Source organism: Anolis carolinensis, chromosome 2, assembly GCF_035594765.1.
Source record: "Anolis carolinensis isolate JA03-04 chromosome 2, rAnoCar3.1.pri, whole genome shotgun sequence".
In the NCBI taxonomy this organism is placed as follows: Eukaryota; Metazoa; Chordata; class Lepidosauria; order Squamata; family Dactyloidae; genus Anolis; species Anolis carolinensis.
Genome location: NC_085842.1, coordinates 31960872 through 31982651, shown reverse-complemented (window position 1 = coordinate 31982651; position 21780 = coordinate 31960872). Strand labels below are relative to the sequence as shown.

Below are 21780 nucleotides of genomic sequence, written 5' to 3'. Positions count from 1 at the left end.
GTCTTATTTTCGGGGAAACACTGTAGTGCACTCTGGATGTAGGTGAACTACAACTCCTATAAATCTCCCCAAAGACCTCCGGTATTTTTTCTTGGCCATGGAGGTTCTGTGTGTCAAGCTAGTTCCAGGTCCATCGTTGGTGGAGTTCAGAGTGCTCTTAGATTGCAGGTGAACTATACATCCCAGTACCTACAATTCCTATAAATCATGGTGAATTCTCTCTAGTATGTTCAGTTGCTGATCAATTCCTCTGTTTGCTGTGTGCCATAGAAAAGAATAGGAAAGGGTTATGGGAGAGGCAGTGGGCGGGGTCAGGCAAATTCCACACCAATTGAGAGAGTAAAAAACACTGGGATGAAAGCCTTCACTTGGGTGGTGGGCAGGATGGTGTTTGTGGCAGGGCTCTTGGACATGTTCATGGTGCTCACTGTAACCTGCAATGTCATTGGAGAGAGGGCCATTGGTGTCTCTAGAGTAGTGCGAGCTATACCCTGTTTTCCCGAAAATAAGACATCCCCGAAAAATAAGACCTAGTAGAGGTTTTGCTGAATTGCTAAATATAAGGCCTCCCCTGAAAGTAAGACCTAGCAAAGTATTTGTTTGAAAACATGCCCAGCGCCTGCCAAACAGAAGACCAGAGCATGCAGGATTGGTAAATGTACATACCAGTTGTACATGGAAATAATGGTAGTAACAAGAAATTCTTGATAGGATTCACAGTTTGTTTGGTTATGCTGGTTTGTGATGACAACTACTGTACAGTATATAATAAATGTTCATTTTTGTAATCAACAATAAATGTGAATTTTTCTTCATGGAAAAATAAGACATCCCCTGAAAATAAGACCTAGCTCATCTTTGTGAGCAAAAATTAATATAAGACACTGTCTTATTTTCGGAGAAACACGGTAGCTATTTATGGAATTGGGAGCTTCTCTGTGTAAGTGAACACCCCAGCCACACACACACACATACATATTTAAACTTTTATGTGTATAGAAGATAATTCTGTACCGTCCATTTCAACCTAATTGGAGGGGAGATGAAAATTGGAGAAATTTCACATTTTTTGGGTGGTCTTGGCAGAAGTATTATTATTACTGGTATTTTAAAATACTTCCCTTTCCATATAAATATATGTGTTTGTGCTATATCTCTTATAAGGGGTTGGCTTGACCTCCGGTTTGCTAATAAAACTGAATTACTGTGATGAATGTATAAAACTTTTGTGTCGCCAACATAAAATGATTGGAAAGCTCGGTTATATAGAATTTTGTGCACAACACCATCTCTATGAATGCAAATAAAAGGATTATGCAGTAAATATCTGTAGCAGCTTCATCTAGTTACAGAACTTTCAAAAGTTACTTCTGGGCAATGATGTCAAAATCTTCCAGCAGGAAATATAATCCAGAAATTTAAAATCTAACACAAGAATAAACTGGGAAAAATCTAGCACATTGCTTGTAATTTGTCTGCACTTTGTAATTTTCAACTGTAGACAGAGATAATTATTTTTGTGATTTCGAAGGCTTTCATGGCTGGGTTGCTGTGAGTTTTCCGGGATGTATGGCCATGTTGCAGAAGCATTCTCTCCTGATGTTTCACTCACATCTATGGCACGCATTCTCAGAGGCTGTGAGGTTGTCAGGAGAGAATGCTTCTGGAGTATGGCCATAGAGCCCGGAAAACTCACAGCAACCCAATCATTATTTTTCTCTCCGTTATTTCCTATTAAACACAATCATGCAAAAGCAAGTTCATTTCTTTTTATTGAATGGTCATACAGTTTACGCTAGGTAGGAGATTGCTAACAACACTAATGGCGCAAGGCTAGTTGCTTGCATGGGATTTTTGAACTCTGCATTTTTCTTATCTATTAAAAACATCATCTTATCTCCATGTAATTGAACCGAAGTATAAAAAGTGATTTCAAAAACATCATCCACCTGAAGGTGAATTCTTAAATGTAGTGTGAATGAGAACTTTTGTGTTAAAAGAGCAAGCATGTGGATCTGTAAATGTTACCCAGCTTGATAAATGGAGCTTTGTTTGTAGTTTAGTTTCCTAGAAAATATAATATACAAAAGATGTAGTAAATAGACAGTAGTCAGTGACCCATAGGAACAGAAACAGTAGTGTTTTTTGTATTGTAACTAAGCTAGGGTTAGCTATAGTTTGGACCAATCTACATTGAAATATAAAGCAGTTTAAAGGCAGACTACACTGACTATATAATGAAATGGGTTGCTGTGAGTTTTCCGGGCTATATGGCCATGTTCCAGAAGCATTTCCTCCTGACGTTTCACCCACATCTGTGGCAGGCATCTTCAGAGGTTGTTGAGGTCTGTTGGAAACTAGGCAGTGGGGTTTATATATCTGTGCAATGTCCAGGGTGGGAGAAAGAACTCTTGTCTGCTTGAGGCAAGTGTGAATGTTGCAATTGGCCAGCTTGATTAGAATTGAATGGCTTCACAGCTTTAAAGCCTGGCTGCTTCCTGCCTGGGGAATCCCTTCTGGGGAGGTGTTAGCAGGCCAAACAGACAAGAGTCCTTTCTCCCACCCTGGGCATTCCACAGATATATAAATCCCACTTGCCTAGTTTCCAACAGACCGCACAATCCCTGAGGATGTGGGTGAAATGTCAGGAGAGAATACTTCTGGAACATGGACATACAGCCTGAAAAACTCATAGCAACCCAGTGATTCTGGCCATGAAAGCCTTCGACAATATATATAATGAAGTTTCAAACATCATTATATGGCAGTGTAGATAGGACCTGTTTTGTTGTTTTTTTTAAGACTGGCAAATATTCAACAGATGCAGCTTCTTCAGCATATAGATTTCACATATAGGATTTCTGTCTGGGCTGCATTTCTTATAGGCACTGTAATATATATATTCAGGACTGACTATAATTCATTTTCAGCTGAAATGTAAACTGAGCCCTTTGCCAGCTAACACTTAATGTGGTCAATATCATCTCTTTCCATTACCATCCCCTTCCTTAGATCATAAAAAAACTGGTTTGCTTTCATGACGGCAGTCAAATTTGCTTCTTGCAAATGAATTTAAAATCAGGATGTTATTAAGCAGCCTGGCATGAAAATGCCTTTGAAATGGACAGGACCCATTGTCTGGGTTGCCAGCTTTCTGCCTAGTTCTAGTAGCTATGATTTTAACAGAAGCTGACATTTATCTCCAAGCTTCCTTCCAAAGAAAATATCTATATATTTTTTTAAAAAGGGTAAAAGTTTCCTTCCAAATAAAGTAACTATTTTTTATTTTTAAAGAGGTTACAAGAACAGGATATTTATGGGGGCTTTTGGGGCGGGGGTCTATTTGAAATACAGAATCCCTAGCATTTAAAAGTATAGTTGTTCTGGAAGAAAAACAGTCACATTAGCAAATCATTTATGACTTGTTGTTGTGTTTCTTGTTGTAGTGGTAAATTCTGAAGTGCAATCCCTCACCATGGCACTCCTTCTTTTCAACACATGTTCAGGGAGCCCCAAATATCTGGAGCACTAAAGGCTGAGAAAACATGTGTGTGTGAAAACCTACCATGAACTTTTCAGATACAAATAGTGAAGCTGTTGTTCAGAAAGTAGGAAGCCTTTCCAATATAATATAGACGGAAATCAAGTCCCAGATAAATCTTGGAATAGTTTGGAAGCATCTGTGTTGGAAGACAATCCCATTCACACTTGCCTCTCAGCCCTACATAAAAAAAACCATTTCAGATTCTGAGCATGGGTAACATCCATTCATGTCCAAAAATATCATTCTCCATCTTACATTGCTCATCCCCACTCATTGGACTTATGCACTTAATCCATTAACCCTATTTTTTAAAGTGAGTTACACTAGCCCTCACATCCATGCCTAGAAATTGATTTTATTTCAGGTTCATTGGCTGTTGGTTAGAGCTTGTTTTTATTTTGTCACAAGCGCTATGTTGTTATAATTGTTGTTGTTTTATTCTGTTTTATGATATTGTGCATGTATTTTAATGTGTTTATATTTTATGATGTTGACTGGGCTTGTCCCTATGTAAGCCGCTGCGAGTCCCCTTGGGGAGATGGAGACGGGATACAAAAATAAAGTTGTATTGTATTATCCACTTTGTTAAATAGGGGTGCATTTACACCAGGAATGGACAAACTTGGGCCAGTTTTGGACTTAACTCCCACAATTCCTAACAGCCAGTAGGAGTTGAAGTCCAAAAGACCCGAGGGCCCCAAGTTTGCCCATGCCAGATTTACACTGTAAAATGAATGCAGTTTGACACTGCTTTAACTGCATTGGCTCAGTGCTATAAAACCCTGTGAGGTTTTTTTTGTGTCAGGAGCAACTTGGGAAAGTGCAAGTTGCTTCTGGTGTGGATGTTGGCCAGAGGATGCCCAGATGTTTTACCATCCTGTGGAAGGCTTCTCTCATGTCTCTACATGAGAAGTTGGAGCTAACAGACAGGAGCTCACCCCACTCCCCGGATTCGAACGCTGACCTCTCAGTCAACAGTCCTGCCGGCACAAGGGTTTAACCCGCTGCACCACGGGAGGCTCTGTGAGTTATAATTTGGTGAGGCACCAGCACTCTCTGGGCAAAGAAGGCTAAAGATCAGGACACTGAGCCATGGCTGTTAAATCAGTGTCAAATTGCATTAATTCTACAAGAAGACCGATGAGAGCACAATGTCCGACTAGAGTTTCATTCCAACAACAAGAGCAAAGCCTGTCTTCCATGTCAGAGAACCGCTCACTGAATTAGTGTCGGCAGGGTATTCGTTTGTGCCATGTGGACTTTATAGTGTCGGGTAAGATGCGAATTCCGACTGAAGGTTTTCCCGCATTCTCCGCACTCGTAGGGCCTCTCTCCCGTGTGGATCCTCTGGTGTTTGGTCAGAGAAGAGCTCTGGCGGAAGCTTTTCCCACACTGCAAACAGGGGTACGGCCTCTCGCCCGTGTGAATTCTCTGGTGCAAGATGAAGTCCGAGATGCCGCGGTAGTTCTTCCCACATATAGCACACAGATAAGGTTTCTCCCCAGTGTGGATTCTGCGATGGACAACCAGGTGGGAGCTCTGGGTGAAGCACTCCCCACATTCCCGGCAAATATAGGGCTTCTCCGACGTGTGGATCCGCTGGTGCCGGATCAGGTGAGAGTTGACTAGGAAGCTTTTTTCGCAGACAGCGCATTCGTACGGTTTCTCTCCCGTGTGGATCCTTTGGTGGGCCGCAAGGTTCGAGCTGACGCTGAAGCTCTTTCCGCAGATCGGGCAAGTATAGGGCCTCTCGCCGGTGTGGGTTCTCTGGTGAGCAATAAGGGTCGAACTCTGAGAGAAGCTCTTCCCGCACTCAGGGCAGCCATAAGGCTTCTCCCCGGCGTGGATTCGCCTGTGCTTCACAAGGGCAGAGCCGTCACTGAAGCATTTCAAACACACGCGGCAGACGTAGGGCTTCTCTCCCGTGTGGGTTCGCCGGTGCCTTATGAGGGGCGAGCAGCGCTTGAAACACTTCCCACAGTCGGGACATATGTATGTTTTTCTTGGTTTGCAGAGGGGATTTTCCATGGCGGTCTTGCTGAGGTCCATGGCAGCTTCTTCCCCTTGCAAGGTTTCCTGCGGACTGTTTCGAGGCTGCATTTCGGGGCCGCATTGAGCCGCATAGTCTTCTTCCTGGTCCAGACTTGGTGGGAAATCTGTGTCACATCTTTCCGGCGACAACTCCTGCTTGATACTTTCCTGAAGGGATGTCTCCTCCTCGCTCTCGCTAAACATCTTCAACCTGCTTAGAAAAGAACAAAAATACAGATTATAACATGATAGACCAGCTATCTTCACATACACCAGACCTCAGCCGAAATAATATTGTGTCCAGTTCTGGGCACAATTCAAAAAGGAAATTCACAAGCTGGACGGTGTCCATAGAAGGGTGACCAAAACTGATCAACAGGCTTGAAAACCAAGCTCTATGAGAAGCAGTTTAGGGAGCTGGATTTGTTTTGCTTGGAAAAGGGAATATATTTATTTATTCATTTATTTACAGTATTTATATTCCACCCTTCTCACCCTGAAGGGGACTCAGAGCGTATCACAATGCACATATACATGGCAAACATTCAATGCCATTAGACATATGACATATAGACAGACACAGAGGCAATTTAACACTCCAGCTTCTGGCTTAATGAGGGTATGCTCGATTCCAGCCACAGGGGGAGCTGCCACTTCACTGTCTACTTGTGACACTGAGTCCTTGATGGAGTACTTCCTCATTTTCCACATGCTGCTGGAAGGCTTTTATGGTGTCATAAATTAGTTAAATTAACCTCCCTGCATAAAGCGATACCTAAATTTCCTGCTCGACAAATGCAACTGTCTTTCAGGCTGCATAGGTCAACAGCAAGCTAGGCTATTTAATGGTCGGGAGCTCACTCCGACCCTGGAAGGCTTCGAATTCATGACCTCTTGGTCAGTGGTGATTTATTGCAGCTGGCTGCTAACCAGCTGCGCCACAGCCTGGTCCTATTTGAAAGGATACCACATTGAGGAGGGGACCAGCTTGTTTTCTGCTGCTCTGGAAACACGGAAGAGAAGGCTAAGAGGAGACATGATAGCCATGTACAAATATGTGAAGGGAAGTCATAGGGAGGAGGGAGCAAGCTTGTTTTCTGCCGCCCTGCAGACTGAACAATGGCTTCAAACTACAGGAAAGGAGATTCCACCTGAACATCAGGAAGAACTTCCTCACTGTGAGAGCTTTTCGGCAGTGGAACTCTCTGCCACAGACTGTGGTGGAGGCTCCTTCTTTGGAGGCTTTTAAACAGAGGCTGGATGGCCATCTGTCAGGGGTGCTTTGAATGCGATTTCCTGCTTCTTGGCAGGGGGTTGGCCCATGAGGTCTCTTCCAACTCTACTATTCTATGATTCTAGGACACAGAGCAATGGATTCAAACTGCAGGAAAAGCAATTCCATCTCAACATTAGGAAGAACCTCCTGATGGTAAGAGCTGTTCAACAATGGAATATGCTGCCTTGGAGCCTGATGGAATTTCCGGCCCTTTCTACACTGCTATATAATCTAGATAATCCACATTATCTGCTTTGAACTGGGTTATAGGAGTCCACACTGCCATATAATCAATTTCAAGCTGGATTTTATATGGCAGTGTAGAAGAGGCCTCCTTCTCTGAAAGTTTTTGAACAGAGTCTGGATGGCCATCTGCCGGGAGGGCTCTGATTGTGTTTTCCTGCATGTCAGAATGGGGCTGGATTGGATGGCCCTTAGGTACTCTTCCACCTGTTGGAACTGACAGAAAATCCTAATACCACCTTTATGAATCTACAATTTGATGTTACTCTTCCCAACTAGCGATGTTGTCTGGAAAAATTTGGAAATGGCAGTCCAGGAATGTAATGTTCTCAATTCTAGCCAAAGGCTGTAGGGAAAAAATGGATTGAAGTGAGGAAATACAGTCAGCCCTCCACATTTGCTGTGATTAGTGGTACAGGAACCCTGTGGAACTACTGTCTACTGTGCTCTCCAGATGTAGGAGAACCACAATTCCAGAACTTAAGGTCAATGCTCCCCAACTCCACCAGTATTCAAATTTGGGTGCATTGGGTATTTGTGCCAAATTTGGTCCAGTGAATGAAAACACATCCTGCATATTAGATCTTTACATTATGATTCATAACATTAGCAAAATTATAGTTATGAAATAGCAACGAAAATAATTTTAAGGTTGGGGGTCACCACAACATGAGGAACTGTATTAAGGGGTTGCGGCATTAAGGAGGTTGAGAACCACTGTCCCAGATCTTTGGCGTTGTTTTGTATACAACCCTATTCCCATGTAGTATGTAGAACACGAGTTTCAAGATACTTCTTGTCCAGTTGGATCTTGATTAAAAAATAAGGTAGAGATACTAAGACTTGAAAACTATGGGTACATCTACAATGCAGAATTAATGCTGTTCAACACCACTTTAACTGCCATGGCTCAATGCTATGGAAATAACAATAACTGAAAATATTAAATATATATTAAATCATTTATCATATTAAACCCAAAAATTTAAAACTGCTTGAAACAGTTTAAAATACAGTAGAGTCTCATTCATCCAAGCCTCGCTTATCCAAGTTTCTGGATTATCCAAGCCATTTTTGTAGTCAATGTTTTCAATATATCGTGATATTTTGGTGCTAAATTCGTAAATACAGTAATTACAACATAACATTACTGTGTATTGAACTGCTTTTTTTTTGTCAAATTTGTTGTAAAACACGTTTTGGTGCTTAATTTGTAAAACCTAATTTGATGTTTAATAGGCTTTTCCTTAATCCCTCATTATCCAAGATATTCACTTATCCAAGCTTCTGCCAGCCCATTTAGCTTGGATAAGTGAGACTCTACTGTAATGCCATCTACAACATACGGGCACGTTTTAAAAAATCTGTGAGATCCCAAAGGGTTTAATAACAAGTCCAGATTCAAATCGTCTTTGGGAGTATTAACACTGTAGAATTAATACGGGCTGACATCACTTTCACCGCCCATCACTCAGTGCTATGGAATCCTGAGAGTTGTAGTTTAGTGAAGCACCAGAACTCTTTAGCAAAGAAGGTTAAAGACCTTGTAAAACTACAACTCTCAGGATTCCATAGCCTTGGGTCATAGCCGTTAAAGTGGTTGGAAAGAGCAAACTCTACATGCTGAACTTATAGAAGTTATAACTTATGGAAGTTATAGCTGATAGGAGTTTACAAAAGCATGCTGATTTCTTTCCTTTTTGTTTGTTCACAGCCTCTCTTCTTCCTGAATCAGTTACAGGCTCCTTTGTTTTCCCTGGGACTGCAGGGCTTTGTCTGCTTCCTTATCCTTTTGCTACCATAAAGCACATGGTGGGAAGTCGGTCCTGGATGAGAGGCCTTCCTGGCACCTAAAGCCCCATCTACACTGATTATACTTAATTAGGTTTCAAACCGGTAATGAAGCAAGTGATTTTGCAGCATTGATGATTATGTACACAGGAAATCCTGAAACCAATTAGAGGCCAAGATGAGATTTAGACAAACCACAGAACACCAATACACATTGTTTCGTCTGCTTTTGTGGGAGTTTGTTGTCTGGACGCCAAAGTTTGAAGATAGTTTTGAACTGCATTTAATGTTCACTCAAACCACTATGACACTGGCCCAAGGTCGGCAGATAGATGGATAGACAGATGGACAGGGAGATAGACAGATGATAGGTAGGTAGGTAGGTAGGTAGATAGAGGGTTGCTGTGAGTTATCCAGGCTTTATGGCCATGTTCCAAAAGCATTCTCTCCTGACGTTTCGCCCACATCTATGGCAGGCATCCTCAGAGGTTGTTGAGGTCTGTTGGAAACTAGGCAAGTGGGGCTTATATACCTGTTGAATAATGTCCAGAGTGGGAGAAAGAAGTCTTGTCTTTTGGAGGCCAGTGTGAATGTTGCAATTAATCACCTTGATTAGCTCTAAAAAGCCTTGCAGCTTCAAAGCCTGTATGATTCCTGCCTGGGGGAATCCTTTGTTGAGAGGTGTTAGCTGGTATTACAAAATTCTAAAATCAGGACAATAAATAAAGAACAACACTCTGGAAACAGGGGAAATCCAGGCATGAAACAACTCCCAGCTAACAACTCCCCAGAAAGGATTCCCCCAGGCAGGAATCAGACAGGCTTTGAAGCTACAAGGCCATTAAATGCTAATCAAGGTGGCTAATTGCAACATTCACACTTGCCTCTTGCAGAAAGGAATTATTTCTCCTAACCTGGACAGTCCACAGATGTATAAACCCTACTTGCCTAGTTTCCTACATATCTAGTTTTCAACAGACCTCACAACCTCTGATGATGCCGGCCACAGATGTGGGTAAAACGTCAGGAGACAATGCTTCTAGAACATGGGCATGCATCCGAGAAAACTCACAGCAAACTAATGATTCCGGCTATGAAAGCCTTTGATGATAGATAGATAGATACCCTGTTTCCCCGAAAATAAGACAGTGTCTTATATTAATTTTTGCTCCCAAAGAGGCACTAGGTCTTATTTTCAGGGGATGTCTTATTTTTCCACAAAGAAGAATTCACATTTATGGTTGAATTGTTTAAAAATGAAAACGTATTATCTACTGTACAGTAGTTGTCATCACAAACCAGCATAACCAAACTGTGAATCCTTTCAAGAATTTCTGTATTATATTTTATGGCTATACTGTTTTTAAATTACTGTTTTAAATTTCTTTTTGTATATAAATTTATGTTGTTGTTGGGCATGTCCCTGTGTAAGCTGCCCTGAGTCCCTTCTGGGAGATGGAGGTGGGATACAAGAAAAGTTATTATATTGCTACTATTTCTTGTAACTACCTTTATTTCCATGTACAACAATCTATGGTATGTACATTGACCGATCCTGCATGCTTCCAGACAAAAATTTTACTAGGTCTTACTTTCGGGGGAGGCCTTATATTTAGCAATTCAGCAAAACCTCTACTAGGTCTTATTTTCTGGGGATGTCTTATTTTCAGGGAAACAGGGTAGATACATAAATATCTTGGTGTGTGTGTGTGTGTGTGTGTGTGTAGCGACTTAAGAAACTGCAAGTCACTTCTGGTGTGAGAGAATTGGCTGTCTGCAAGGACGTTGCTCAGGGGACGCCCGGATGTTTTGCTGTTTTTACCATTTTTGTGGGAGGCTTCTCTCATGTTCCCGTATGGGGAGCTGGAGCTGACAAAGGGAACTCATTCCCGGATTTGAACCGGCAACCTGCAGGTCAGCAACCCAACCTTCAAGTTGGCGGTCCTGCCGGCACAAGAATTTAACCCAGCGGTTCTCAACCCCAGATGTTTTGGCGTACAACTCCCAGAAATCCCAGCCAGTTTACCAGCTATTAGGATTTCTGGGGGTTGAAGGCAAAAACATCTGGGGACCTACAGGTCGAGAACCACTGGTTTAACCCATTGCACCACCAGAGGTTCCTATCTATCTTGATGATTAACCTGTTTTACCACAGCAGGTTCATCACCAAGCTGCAAAAGTCTTGCCAACCAGAAGGTTGAGAGTTCGAAGCCCGGGTCAGGGTGAGCTCCTGACATTTAGCCTAGCTTCTGCCAAACTAGCAGTTCGAAAACAAATGGGAGTAGACAAATAGGAACCGCATTAAAAGCGGGGAGGTATTTAGGTTCGGTGTTTCGATCACCAAAAGGAGGAAGTTTGCAAACAAAGGAAACTCTTCGGCAGGAAAACAGAGCAATAGCCCCCCCCCCCCCGAGCCAGAACTGAGCACAACCTCCAAAGATGCTGAAAGATGGGAAAAGCCTATATATGCCTCCTTTATCTGTTGTCTGTCTTTTCATTATGATAATCTGCATTGAATGCTGTATATATGTGTTCTGTGATTCGCCCCGAGTCCCCTTCAGGGTGAGAAGGGCAGAATATAAATGCTGTAAATAAATAAATAAATAAATAAATAGACAGATGAATAGACAGATGGATAGATACATGGGGCGATAAATGGGGAAGGGGAGGGGAAGACAGATGGATAGGGAGATAGATTTAGGAAGAGGCTCATCCTCATGTCTGGAGCTCTTTAACACCAGCACTACATTTCAGCAGAAGCCTCTGGTGGCACAGCGGGTTAAACTGCTGAGCTGCTGAACTTGCTGACCAAAAGGTTGGAGGTTTGAATCCAGGGAGCGAGGGGGTGCTCCTGCTGTTAGCCCCAGCTTCTGCCAACCTAGCAGTTTGAAAACATGCTAATGTGAGTAGATCAATAGGTACCCCTCTGGCGGGAAGGTAACAGTGCTCTATGCAATCATGCCAGCCAAATGACGTTGGAGGTGTCTATGGACTACCCCAGCTCTTTGTCTTAGAAATGGAGATAAGCTCCAACCTCCAGAGTCGGACACGACTAGACTTAATGTCAGGGGAAAACCTTTACCTTTACTACACTTCAGCCATATTGGCTGTGGGATTCTTAAAGATGTAGTACCAACAAATAATTTTCCCAAACTCTGCTTTCAAAGCAAGGAAACTAGTGGGATCTGATAAAAGGGGAGGAGGAGGAAGGAAGGGGGACCAAACCCACTTCCTTGTGGGTCATCTTGACATACTTCATCCCGGCCAACACCCTCCTCTAAGTTGAGCATTCCTTCCAATGTAATTCCTCCCACAGTATCCTAGAGTTGGAAAAGACCCCAAGAGCCATCCAGCCCAACCCCATTATTCTGCCATGCAGCAACCCACAATCAAAGCACTCCTGGCAGATGGACATCCAGCTTTGTTCCTGCTTTCCTTGCAGCTTGTGCTGTGGATGGTGCTGAACACATCTACAGCATCTCTTTAAAACAGTGGTTCCCAACCTGTAGTCCGTGGACCACCAGTGGTCCACAAGAACTAAAATATGGTCCGCGGCCTCACCGTTACTACACCGTTGTGACAAGAGTGACTGTTCTTGCAGAACCCTCTTATTGTGCTGAGACAACAAAGATGTCGGGAGGGGAGAGACTGACTACCCACGAAAGGCGCAACAACAAGCCTCCTGACTGTTGCTTCTCCTCCTCCTCCCTCCACCTGAGCAGAGCTGTTCCATGTGATGTCTAGAAGATAGGGTTGTCTTCCTTTTCAGGCCTGTTCCTGGTATTATTTGGGGTGCTGATTCAGAACATGGTATTGGATAGACCACGTCAGCTCTAAATTATTAAATACGGTTTTCTTTGGGCGAGCAGATGGCCCACTACTGGATGGTATATGTTCTGTCTCTGAAACTAGAGCTGATGTGGTCTATCAAATGCAGTTTTCTGAATCAGCATCCTAGATTACCAAACCGAATCTGAAGGTGACCAAAAGCGGATTCATAACCCTTTTGGTACTAATGTTGGGGAGTGGTCCCTGGTCAAAATATGGTTGGGAACCACTGCTTTAAAATTATAGATAAAGAGAGCAGGTCGAGGTTGGAATCAAGAAATCTATTATCTGGCTGGGAATGCGGTCTGTCGCTTTGTATCATGACACTAGAGCAGGCATGGGCAAACTTGGGCCCTCCAGGTGTTTTGGACTTCGACTCCCACCATTCCTAACAGCCTCAGGCCCTTTCCTTTCCCCCCTCAGCCGCTTAAGCGGCTGAGGGGGGAAAGGAAGGGGCCTGAGGCTGTTAGGAATGATGGGAGTCGAAGTCCAAAACACCTGGAGGGCCCAAGTTTGCCCATGCCAGCACTTGAGCATCTATCCACTTTAAATCCAGTTGCTGCCTCCTTCCAAATTCTGGGGTTCGGAGTTTATTGAGACCCAGGACCTCTACGATTGAGCAGTTCAAAGGTCCCTTCCTAAACTACAAACCCCAGAATCCTGCAGGAGGAAAAAACTGGATCTAAAGTGGACAAATGCTGTAGTGTGATGAAGTCCTCTTTCTCCCAGCTCTCTCCTCTTCCTGATCCAATGACCCACATTCCCAATATGCTCCTCCTGCTCTTCTCCCAGGGACCCAGAGGCCTACTGGTTAAGTTAAAACTAAATTGTGGGTGCATCCACACTGTAAAATTAATGCACTTTGACTGCTATAGCTCAAATGCTTTGAGTGCGATTTCCTGCTTCTTGGCAGGGGGTTGGACTGGATGGCCCATGAGGTCTCTTCCAACTCTACTATTCTATGATTCTATGAAATGCAATGAAATATTGGAAGTTGTACAGTAGAGTCTCACTTATCCAAGCTAAATGGGCCAGCAGAAGCTTGGATAAGCGAATATCTTGGATAATAAGGAGGGATTAAGAAAAAGCCTATTAAACATCCAATTAGGTAATGATTTTACAAATTAAGCACCCAAACATCATGTTATACAACAAATTTGACAGAAAAAGTAGTTCAATACACAGTAATGTTATGTTGTAATTACTGTATTTACGAATTTACCACCAAAATATCATGATATATTGAAAACATTGACTACAAAAATGGCTTGGATTATCCAGAGGCTTGGATAAGTGAGGCTTGGATAAGTGAGACTCTACTGTAGTTTTCAGAGGTATTTAGGCTTCTCTGCCAAAGAGTCCTAAGCTTCACATTCCATGATTCCATAGTATTGAGCCCTGGAGGTTAAAGTGCTATCAAACTGCATCAATTCTGCAGTGTGGAAGATGCACCCTTTGTCTCATTTACCTTGGATCTCTGGCTCCAGCTGCTCACGGGTTAAGAGGAGGAGAAGGAGGAGAAGAAAGGCTTGGGTTGGTCGATCCAGGCAAGGGATCCAAGAAGCCTGGGGTCTTGGGATTGTTCTGGGGGATCCAAGCTGCTTCCCAATAAAGGCACCCCCTCCTCGTCCTTTCTTCTTTTCCTCCGAAACGGATCCAAAGTGATCGCCTTTTTGGACCCACTGATCTCTCCTCCTCCTTTTCTTTGCTCGCCTCCGCCCCAATCGGCTGCAGCTCCTCCCTTTCCCAGGCTGCACCAGGCAAAAGAGGCTGGGAAAAAAGCAACAAAAAGGGGACAGTGCTGCAGTCGCAGGCCTAGCATGTTGAGTGCATTTGCACTGCAAAATGAGTGCAGTTTGACACCGCTTTAACTGCCATGGCTCTATGCTATCTAATCCTGGGAATGGTACTTTGGTGAGACTGCAGCACCAACACAGTTAGGAATTTTCTAGGTGTTAGGGAAAGCTACCCAAAATAGCAAAGCATCCCAATATATGCAAAAATACTGTATACTTATAGTTGAGCATTCAGCTCACAGCAAGCAGAGCGTGAAGTGCCATGTGGCTGTAAAGGATTTAGAGTTTAGGAGGCAAAGATCCAGAGTGCCATCTTTCAATGACAAAAGATTTTCACTTATACAACATTCTGGATTATCCAACACAGTCTGCCTTTTAGTAGTCCATGTTTTTGTAGTCAATCTTTTCAATACATTGTGATGTTTTGGTGCTAAATTCGTAAATACAGTAATTACTACATAACATTGCTGTGTATTGAACTGCCTTTTCTGTCAAATTTGCAAGGTCTATGTATGGGAAACTTTTGAAATACAATAGAGTCTCACTTATTCAAGCCTCGCTTATCCAAGTTTCTGGATTATCCAAGCCATTTTTGCAGTCAATGTTTTCAATATATCATATTTTCGTGCTAAATTTGTAAATACAGTAATTACTATATAACATTGCTGTGTATTGAACTGCCTTTTCTGTCAAATTTGTTGTAAAACATGTTTTGTTGCTTAATTTGTAAAATCATAATGTAATTTGATGTTTAATAGGCTTTTTCTTAATCCCTCCTTATTATCCAACATACTTGCTTATCCAACGTTCTGCCAGCCCGTTTATGTTGGATAAGTGAGACTCTACTGTATTTATAAAAATAAAACTACATTTTTTGATACAGTACAGTCTCGCTTATCCAACATAAACGGGCCAGCAGAATATTTGATAAGTGAAAATGCTGGATAATGAGGGATTAAGGAAAAGCCTATTAAACATCAAATTACGTTATGATTTTACAAATTAAGCACCAAAACATCATGTTTTACAACAAATCGACATAAAGAAGTAGTTCAATACACGGTAACGTTATATAGTAATTACTGTATTTACGAATTTAGCACCAGAACATCGCAATGTATTAAAAACATTGACTACAAAAACATTGACTACTAAAAATTGACTACAAATAAAAATAGAATTGCATAAAATGAATTTACGATAACAACGTTATCAGAAGTTAAATCCATAAAAGGTTCAGATCTGTAACGATTTTTTAAAAATCTGACACTTGCCTGCCGAGAGAAACAGCTGTGGATCTGAATGGGAGACAGATTGCATTGGATAATACAGAACGTTGGATGAGCGAAGGTTGGATAAGCGAGACTTTGCTGTACATTTAATAGTAAAGAACTCGGAGCCCCCTGGTGGCGCAGTGAATTAAGCCCTTGTGCCAGCAGGACTGATGACTTGAAGGTTGGGTTGCTGACCTGAAGGCTGCCAGGTTCGAATCCCACCCGGGGAGAGTGCGAATGAGCTCCTTCTATCAGCTCCAGCTCCATGCGGGGATATGAGAGAAGCCTGCCACAAGGATGGAAAAAACATCAAAACGCCTGGGTGTCCCCTGGGCAACTTCCTTGAAGACGGTCAATTCTCTCACACCAGAAGCAACTTGCAGTTTCTTGCTCCTGATACCCAAAAAATAAATAGTAAGGAACTGTGTCCTAGCCACTCTAAACTAACCTCATCTCTTCTAGGGTTCAAAGAGAGGGGAAATTTTGTTGGAAAATAACTGCACTCAGTCTCTGGGCACACATCCTTTTGGAAATAAATTGCAATCATAACCTTTTTGAAAAGGAAAAATGATGTCATATCCATTTGGCAAATGTGAATCTCCATGAGCATGTGGAGACCACCTTTTGAAAACCACTAGTCAAGAAAAGCATGATCTTGTTAGAAGTCAACCCTTTGAATAAGTGATATTCACAAATATTCATGGCACACAGGTGATTCAGCTGTTAAGCTGAAGAACCATGCCTTTGAACTGTCAAGGACAAAGACATGCCACTACAAAAATATATTTGGTTAGCAGAGGATGGTTGTTTCTTTTAAGTTGAAACTGTAGTTGCCCAAAAGATATACACTCCCTTGAAACCTCTTAGTTAAAATATGCACTCAGATTTTTAAAAACTCTTCTTTGAAAATTAACATATCGTGTTTACTCACAAACATCTTGTACTAATTCATACAGGCACATTCCTTGTTAAAGTTCAGTTATAGATAGGATGTAGTTCTCTGTGTGTTGAGTACACAGGGTATCATTCTTAATCAATAGTCCATTGTCTTTAAATATAGTTGTACTCAATAAGTCAATAAGCAAGCACGCATCCACCTCCACTGAGGTCTGTTGCAAACTGCTAACACTGAAGTCCAAGAACATACTTCTCCATTGAAGTCCAAACAGCAACAGAACACAAAATGGAGTCCTGAGTCTGAACATGCTCAGTACAATCACATGTCTATAAACCCTCCCACACCAAAGAGGTTCAGTCCAAATGGCAAATCAACTTACACATAGAATACAGGTTAGCGCACACACACACACACACACACACACACACACACACACATATATAAACAAATACAGCAGAGTCTCACTTATCCAAGCTAAACGGGCCGGCAGAAGCTTGGATAAGCGAATATCTTGGATAATAAGGAGGGACTAAGGAAAAGCCTATTAAACATCAAATTAGGTTATGATTTTACAAATGAAGCACCAAACATCATGTTAGACAACAAATTTGGCAGAAAAAGTAGTTCAATACGCAGTAATGCTATGTAGTAACTGTATTTAGGAATTTAGCACAAAAATATCACAATATATTGAAAACATTGACTACAAAAATGCGTTGGATAATCCAGAACGTTGGATAAGTGAGTGTTGGATAAGTGAGACTCTACTGTACTGTAAATAGTGAAAGGCTTAGGAGGTTGCTATTTCCGGCAAAATCTCCAGGCATTACATCTCTCCTGACACACAAGCAGAAAGAGATCTCAATACACATAGCACACACCAAGATGTAAAAATAGAAAGAGAAAAGGCTTGCATTTGCAAAATATCCATACTGCATAACCAATCAGAATGAGATCAGAAACACAGAGCAGAGATGAGAAGAAATAGATACATTCCAACTGTCACTCAGGAGACAGGGGAAGTGATTTCCCTCAGTCTATTCTAAACTAACTATTCATTGAGGACTGGAGACTTGGGCAGTGTGGAGTTGAACTGCATTCATTCTACAGTGTAGATACACCCTTAAGTTTTAAAGGTTGCTAGCTGCAGTTATACACTTGTGTGCCTTTAAACCAAGTTGACTCCACTCCCCAAGCAAAGGTCTCCAGGTGTGGTTCAGGGGGAATACTTTGTGGCCATAAAAAGCAGTGGGTAATCAATCTAGTGACATAGTTTTTTAAAAGAGTATTGATTTTTGAAAAGTTAATATTTATTTAATTTGGCTGACTTCAATCTCCATAACTAATTCAAAGACAACACAGTAGAATTCACATGTGTAAGTGCAACTAGCCATTACAGTAGAGTCTCACTTATCCAACATAAACCGGCTGGCAGAACGTTGGATAAGCGAATATGTTGGATAATAAGGAGAGATTAAGGAGAAGCCTATTAAACACCAAATTAGGTTATGATTTTACAAATTAAGCACCAAAGCATCATGTTTTACAACAAATTTGACAGGAAAAGTAGTTCAATATGCAGTAATGCTACATAGTAATTACTGTATTTATGAATTTAACACCAAAATATCACGATGTATTGGAAACATTGACTACAAAAATGCATTGGATAATCCAGAACGTTGGATAAGTGAATGTTGGATAAGTGAGACTCAACTGTACTATAAACTGTTATTGCTAGCTACCACTAACAGGTCTGAACCTTTGTGAGTTGAACAGAGGACTTTGGGTGCATCTGCGTTGTAGAATTAACACAATTTGCTATTACTTTAACTGCCATGGCTCAATGTTCTGGAACTGTGGGAGTTGTAATTTCACAAGGTCTTTAGCTTTTTCTGCCAAAGAGTGATGACACCTCACCAAACTACAACTCTGCAGTGGAGTTAACCCCTTGTGAATTGTTGACCTGAAGATTGGGTTGGTGACCTGAAGGTTGCCGGTTCAAATCCGCAAGACGGGGTGAGCTTCTATCTGTCAGCTCTAGCTTGCAAGGACATGAAATAAGCCTCCCGGTAATACATCCAGGCATCCCCTGGATAATGTCTCTGTAAATGGTCAATTCTATCACACAAGAAGCGACTTTCAGTATATTCTCAAGTTGCTTCTGGCACGATAAAAATTGGCAATTAAAGTGATGCCAAAATGCATTAACTCCACAGTGTAGATGCACCCCAGAGCTGGCCATATCCCTTCCATTTAACATACCTATTATACTACACTTCCTTGGCCGTGGCTGTGAACATAGAATGATCTTCTGCATAACACTATGTAACACATTTTTTGTTCCTGGGTTATAAATGTCATTTCCTAATTGGTTCTATCATTTTGTGTGTGTGTGTCAGGAGCTACTTGAGAAACTGCAGGTCGCTTCTGGTGTGAGAGAATTGTCCGTCTGCAAGGACGTTGCCCAGGGGATGCCTGGATATTTTGATGTTTTTACCATCCTTGTGGGAGACTTTTCTCATGTCCCCGCATGAGGAGCTGGAGCTGATAGAGGGAGCTCATCTGCGCTCTCCCCAGGTTGGATTAGAACCAGCAAACTTTAGGTCAGCAACCCAACCTTCAAGTCATCAGTCCTGCCAGTACAGGGGTTTAACCCAATGCGCCACCAGGGATTCCTGGTTCTATCATGAAAACATTGGAAGTTTACTAAACTGCAAAACTTTATTTTTGCAGGACATCCTGCACCACATTTTGCTATAGTTTTTCAATAAATATCGAGTCTCAATTCAACATAGTTTGTGGCAGCTGCAAAAATGAAGTTTCTGGGGTATTACAATTACTTTCAAAGTAAGTAAGGCCTTCAGTAAGGTTTTCGACAAGGTCTCCCATGACCATCTGGCAAACAAATTAATCAAATGTGGGCTAGGAAAAAGCTATGATTAGGTGGATCTGTAATTGGTTAAGCGAATGAACCCAAATGGTGCTCACTAATGCGTCCTCTTCATCGTGAAAAGAAGTGCCGAGTGGAGTGCCATAAACAGGGTTCCCTCCTGGGCCCGGTTCTGTTTAACATCTTTATTAATCACTTAGATCAGGGGTCCCCAAACTAAGGCCCGGGGGCCGGATGCGGCCCTCCAAGGTCATTTACCTGGCCCCCGCCCTCAGTTTTATAATATAATATTTTTATATCAGTTTTAATAATATAATATATTGTATATACATATAGTATTGATACTAATATTATGTTACACAATATAATACTAATAATAATATTAATTATCTATATATATAATAAAAGTGAAATCGGAGTATGTATCAGCGTTTTGATTGGCCTGGCGGAATATGTGCTCGCGATTTGATTGGCCGCCACTATCCCAGGCCACTGAGACCAACAGGAATGACGGATCTGCACCAAACTTGGCACACTTTATCCCCACGATGCACTTTATGACCTGCTGCCATTTGGGGGAGGATGGACCACAGATGATGGGATTTGCAGTACTTTCAAACACTTTAACTCCCACAGACTACTGCAATGCCCACCAATGATAGAAATGGACCAAACTTGGCACACAGAACTCCTGTCGACCCCTTTACGTCCTGATGTATATTGGGGCAGGATGGACCAAGGATGATGGAATTTGCAGTACCTTCCCTCACTTCTTGAGACCACAGCAACTGCCACAAATCACACAACTGAACCAAACCAGGCACACATATCCCAAATGACACACTTCACATGCTGCAACAGTTTGACGGAGGGTGGACCAAGGATTATGGGATTTGCAGTACATTCATCCAATTCACCTCCCACAAACCACTGTGATGCCCCTGAATGACAAAACTGTATCAAACTTGACACGCAGGTGCAGGGTAGCCCACTTTACATCCTGGTGCAGTTTGGGGGAAGAGGGACCATGGATGAGGGGACTTACAATATCTTCAGTCACTTCCTGGGACTACTGTGACCCCCACCAATGACTGATCAAGACCAAACTTGGCACAGAGAGCCACCATGGCCCACTCTACATCTTGGTGAGATTTGAAAGAGCTTGGACCTTGGATGATGGGACTTGCAGTATATTCATTCACTTCCTGAGACCACTGTCACCCCCATCAATGTCTCATCAAGACCAAACTTCAAACAGAGAACACCCATGACTCACTCTACACCCAGGTGCAGTTTGGAGGATGATGGACCATGGACGATGGGACTTCCAATACCTTCACTCACTTCCTGAGAGCACCGCGACCCACACAAATGACTGATCAAGACCAAACATGCTACATGGAGCCCTCATGACCTATTCTACATACTGGCTCTGTTTGGAGGGGGATCGACACTGGACGATGGGACTTGCATATGGGAGTTGGAGCTCACCCGCACCCACTGAACCCAGCTGACATTGGATATAGGCTACACTTGGAACACAGGCAAACAATGCCTTTCTCAAATGACCCGGGCATCGCCGGGTCTCCAAGCTAGTATGTTATATATTACATATAATATTACAGTATAGTGGTATAGTTCAATATAGTAATATATAATGCTAATATTGTGCTATGCTAATAATATAATATATTGTATGTACATACATCTGCTCTGAGTCCCCTTCGGGGTGGAATATAAATGTAGTAAATAAATGTAGCAAATGAATAAATAATTTTGGACTTAGGCTTGCCCAAAGTCTGAAATGACTTGAAGGCACACAACAACAACAATCCTAATTAACTTGACTATCTCATTGGCCAGAAGCAGACCCACATTTTCCATTGAAATCCTGATAGGTTTATGTTGGCTAAAATTGTTTTCATTTTAAAATATTGTATTGTTCATTCATTGTTGTTGTTGCTGTTTTGCACTACAAAAAATAAGACATGTGCAGTGTGCATAGGAATTTGTTCATTTTTTTTCCAAATGATAATTCGGCCCCTCAACAATCTGAAGGATTGTGGACCGGCCCTCTGCTTCAAAAGTTTGAGGACCCCTGACTTAGATGAAGGGTTAGAAGGCATGATCATCAAGTTTGCAGATGACACCAAATTGGAAGGGATAGCTAATACTCCAAAAGACAGGAACAGAATCCAAACAATCT

General features: G+C 42.1%; 1 protein-coding gene across 1 annotated transcript in view; it reads right to left on the bottom strand.

Annotated features, from left to right (window-relative positions):
- Positions 1 to 1755: 1755 nt before the first annotated feature.
- The window catches only part of LOC103278020 (zinc finger protein 271), a 47676-nt gene continuing 27651 nt past the window's right edge, over positions 1756 to 21780 (bottom strand). Inside the window, exon 4 of the mRNA XM_062973736.1 lies at positions 1756 to 5486. Coding sequence (XP_062829806.1) covers positions 4760 to 5486 — 727 coding nt within the window. The 3' untranslated portion in view covers positions 1756 to 4759. The remainder of the gene's footprint in view (positions 5487 to 21780) is intronic.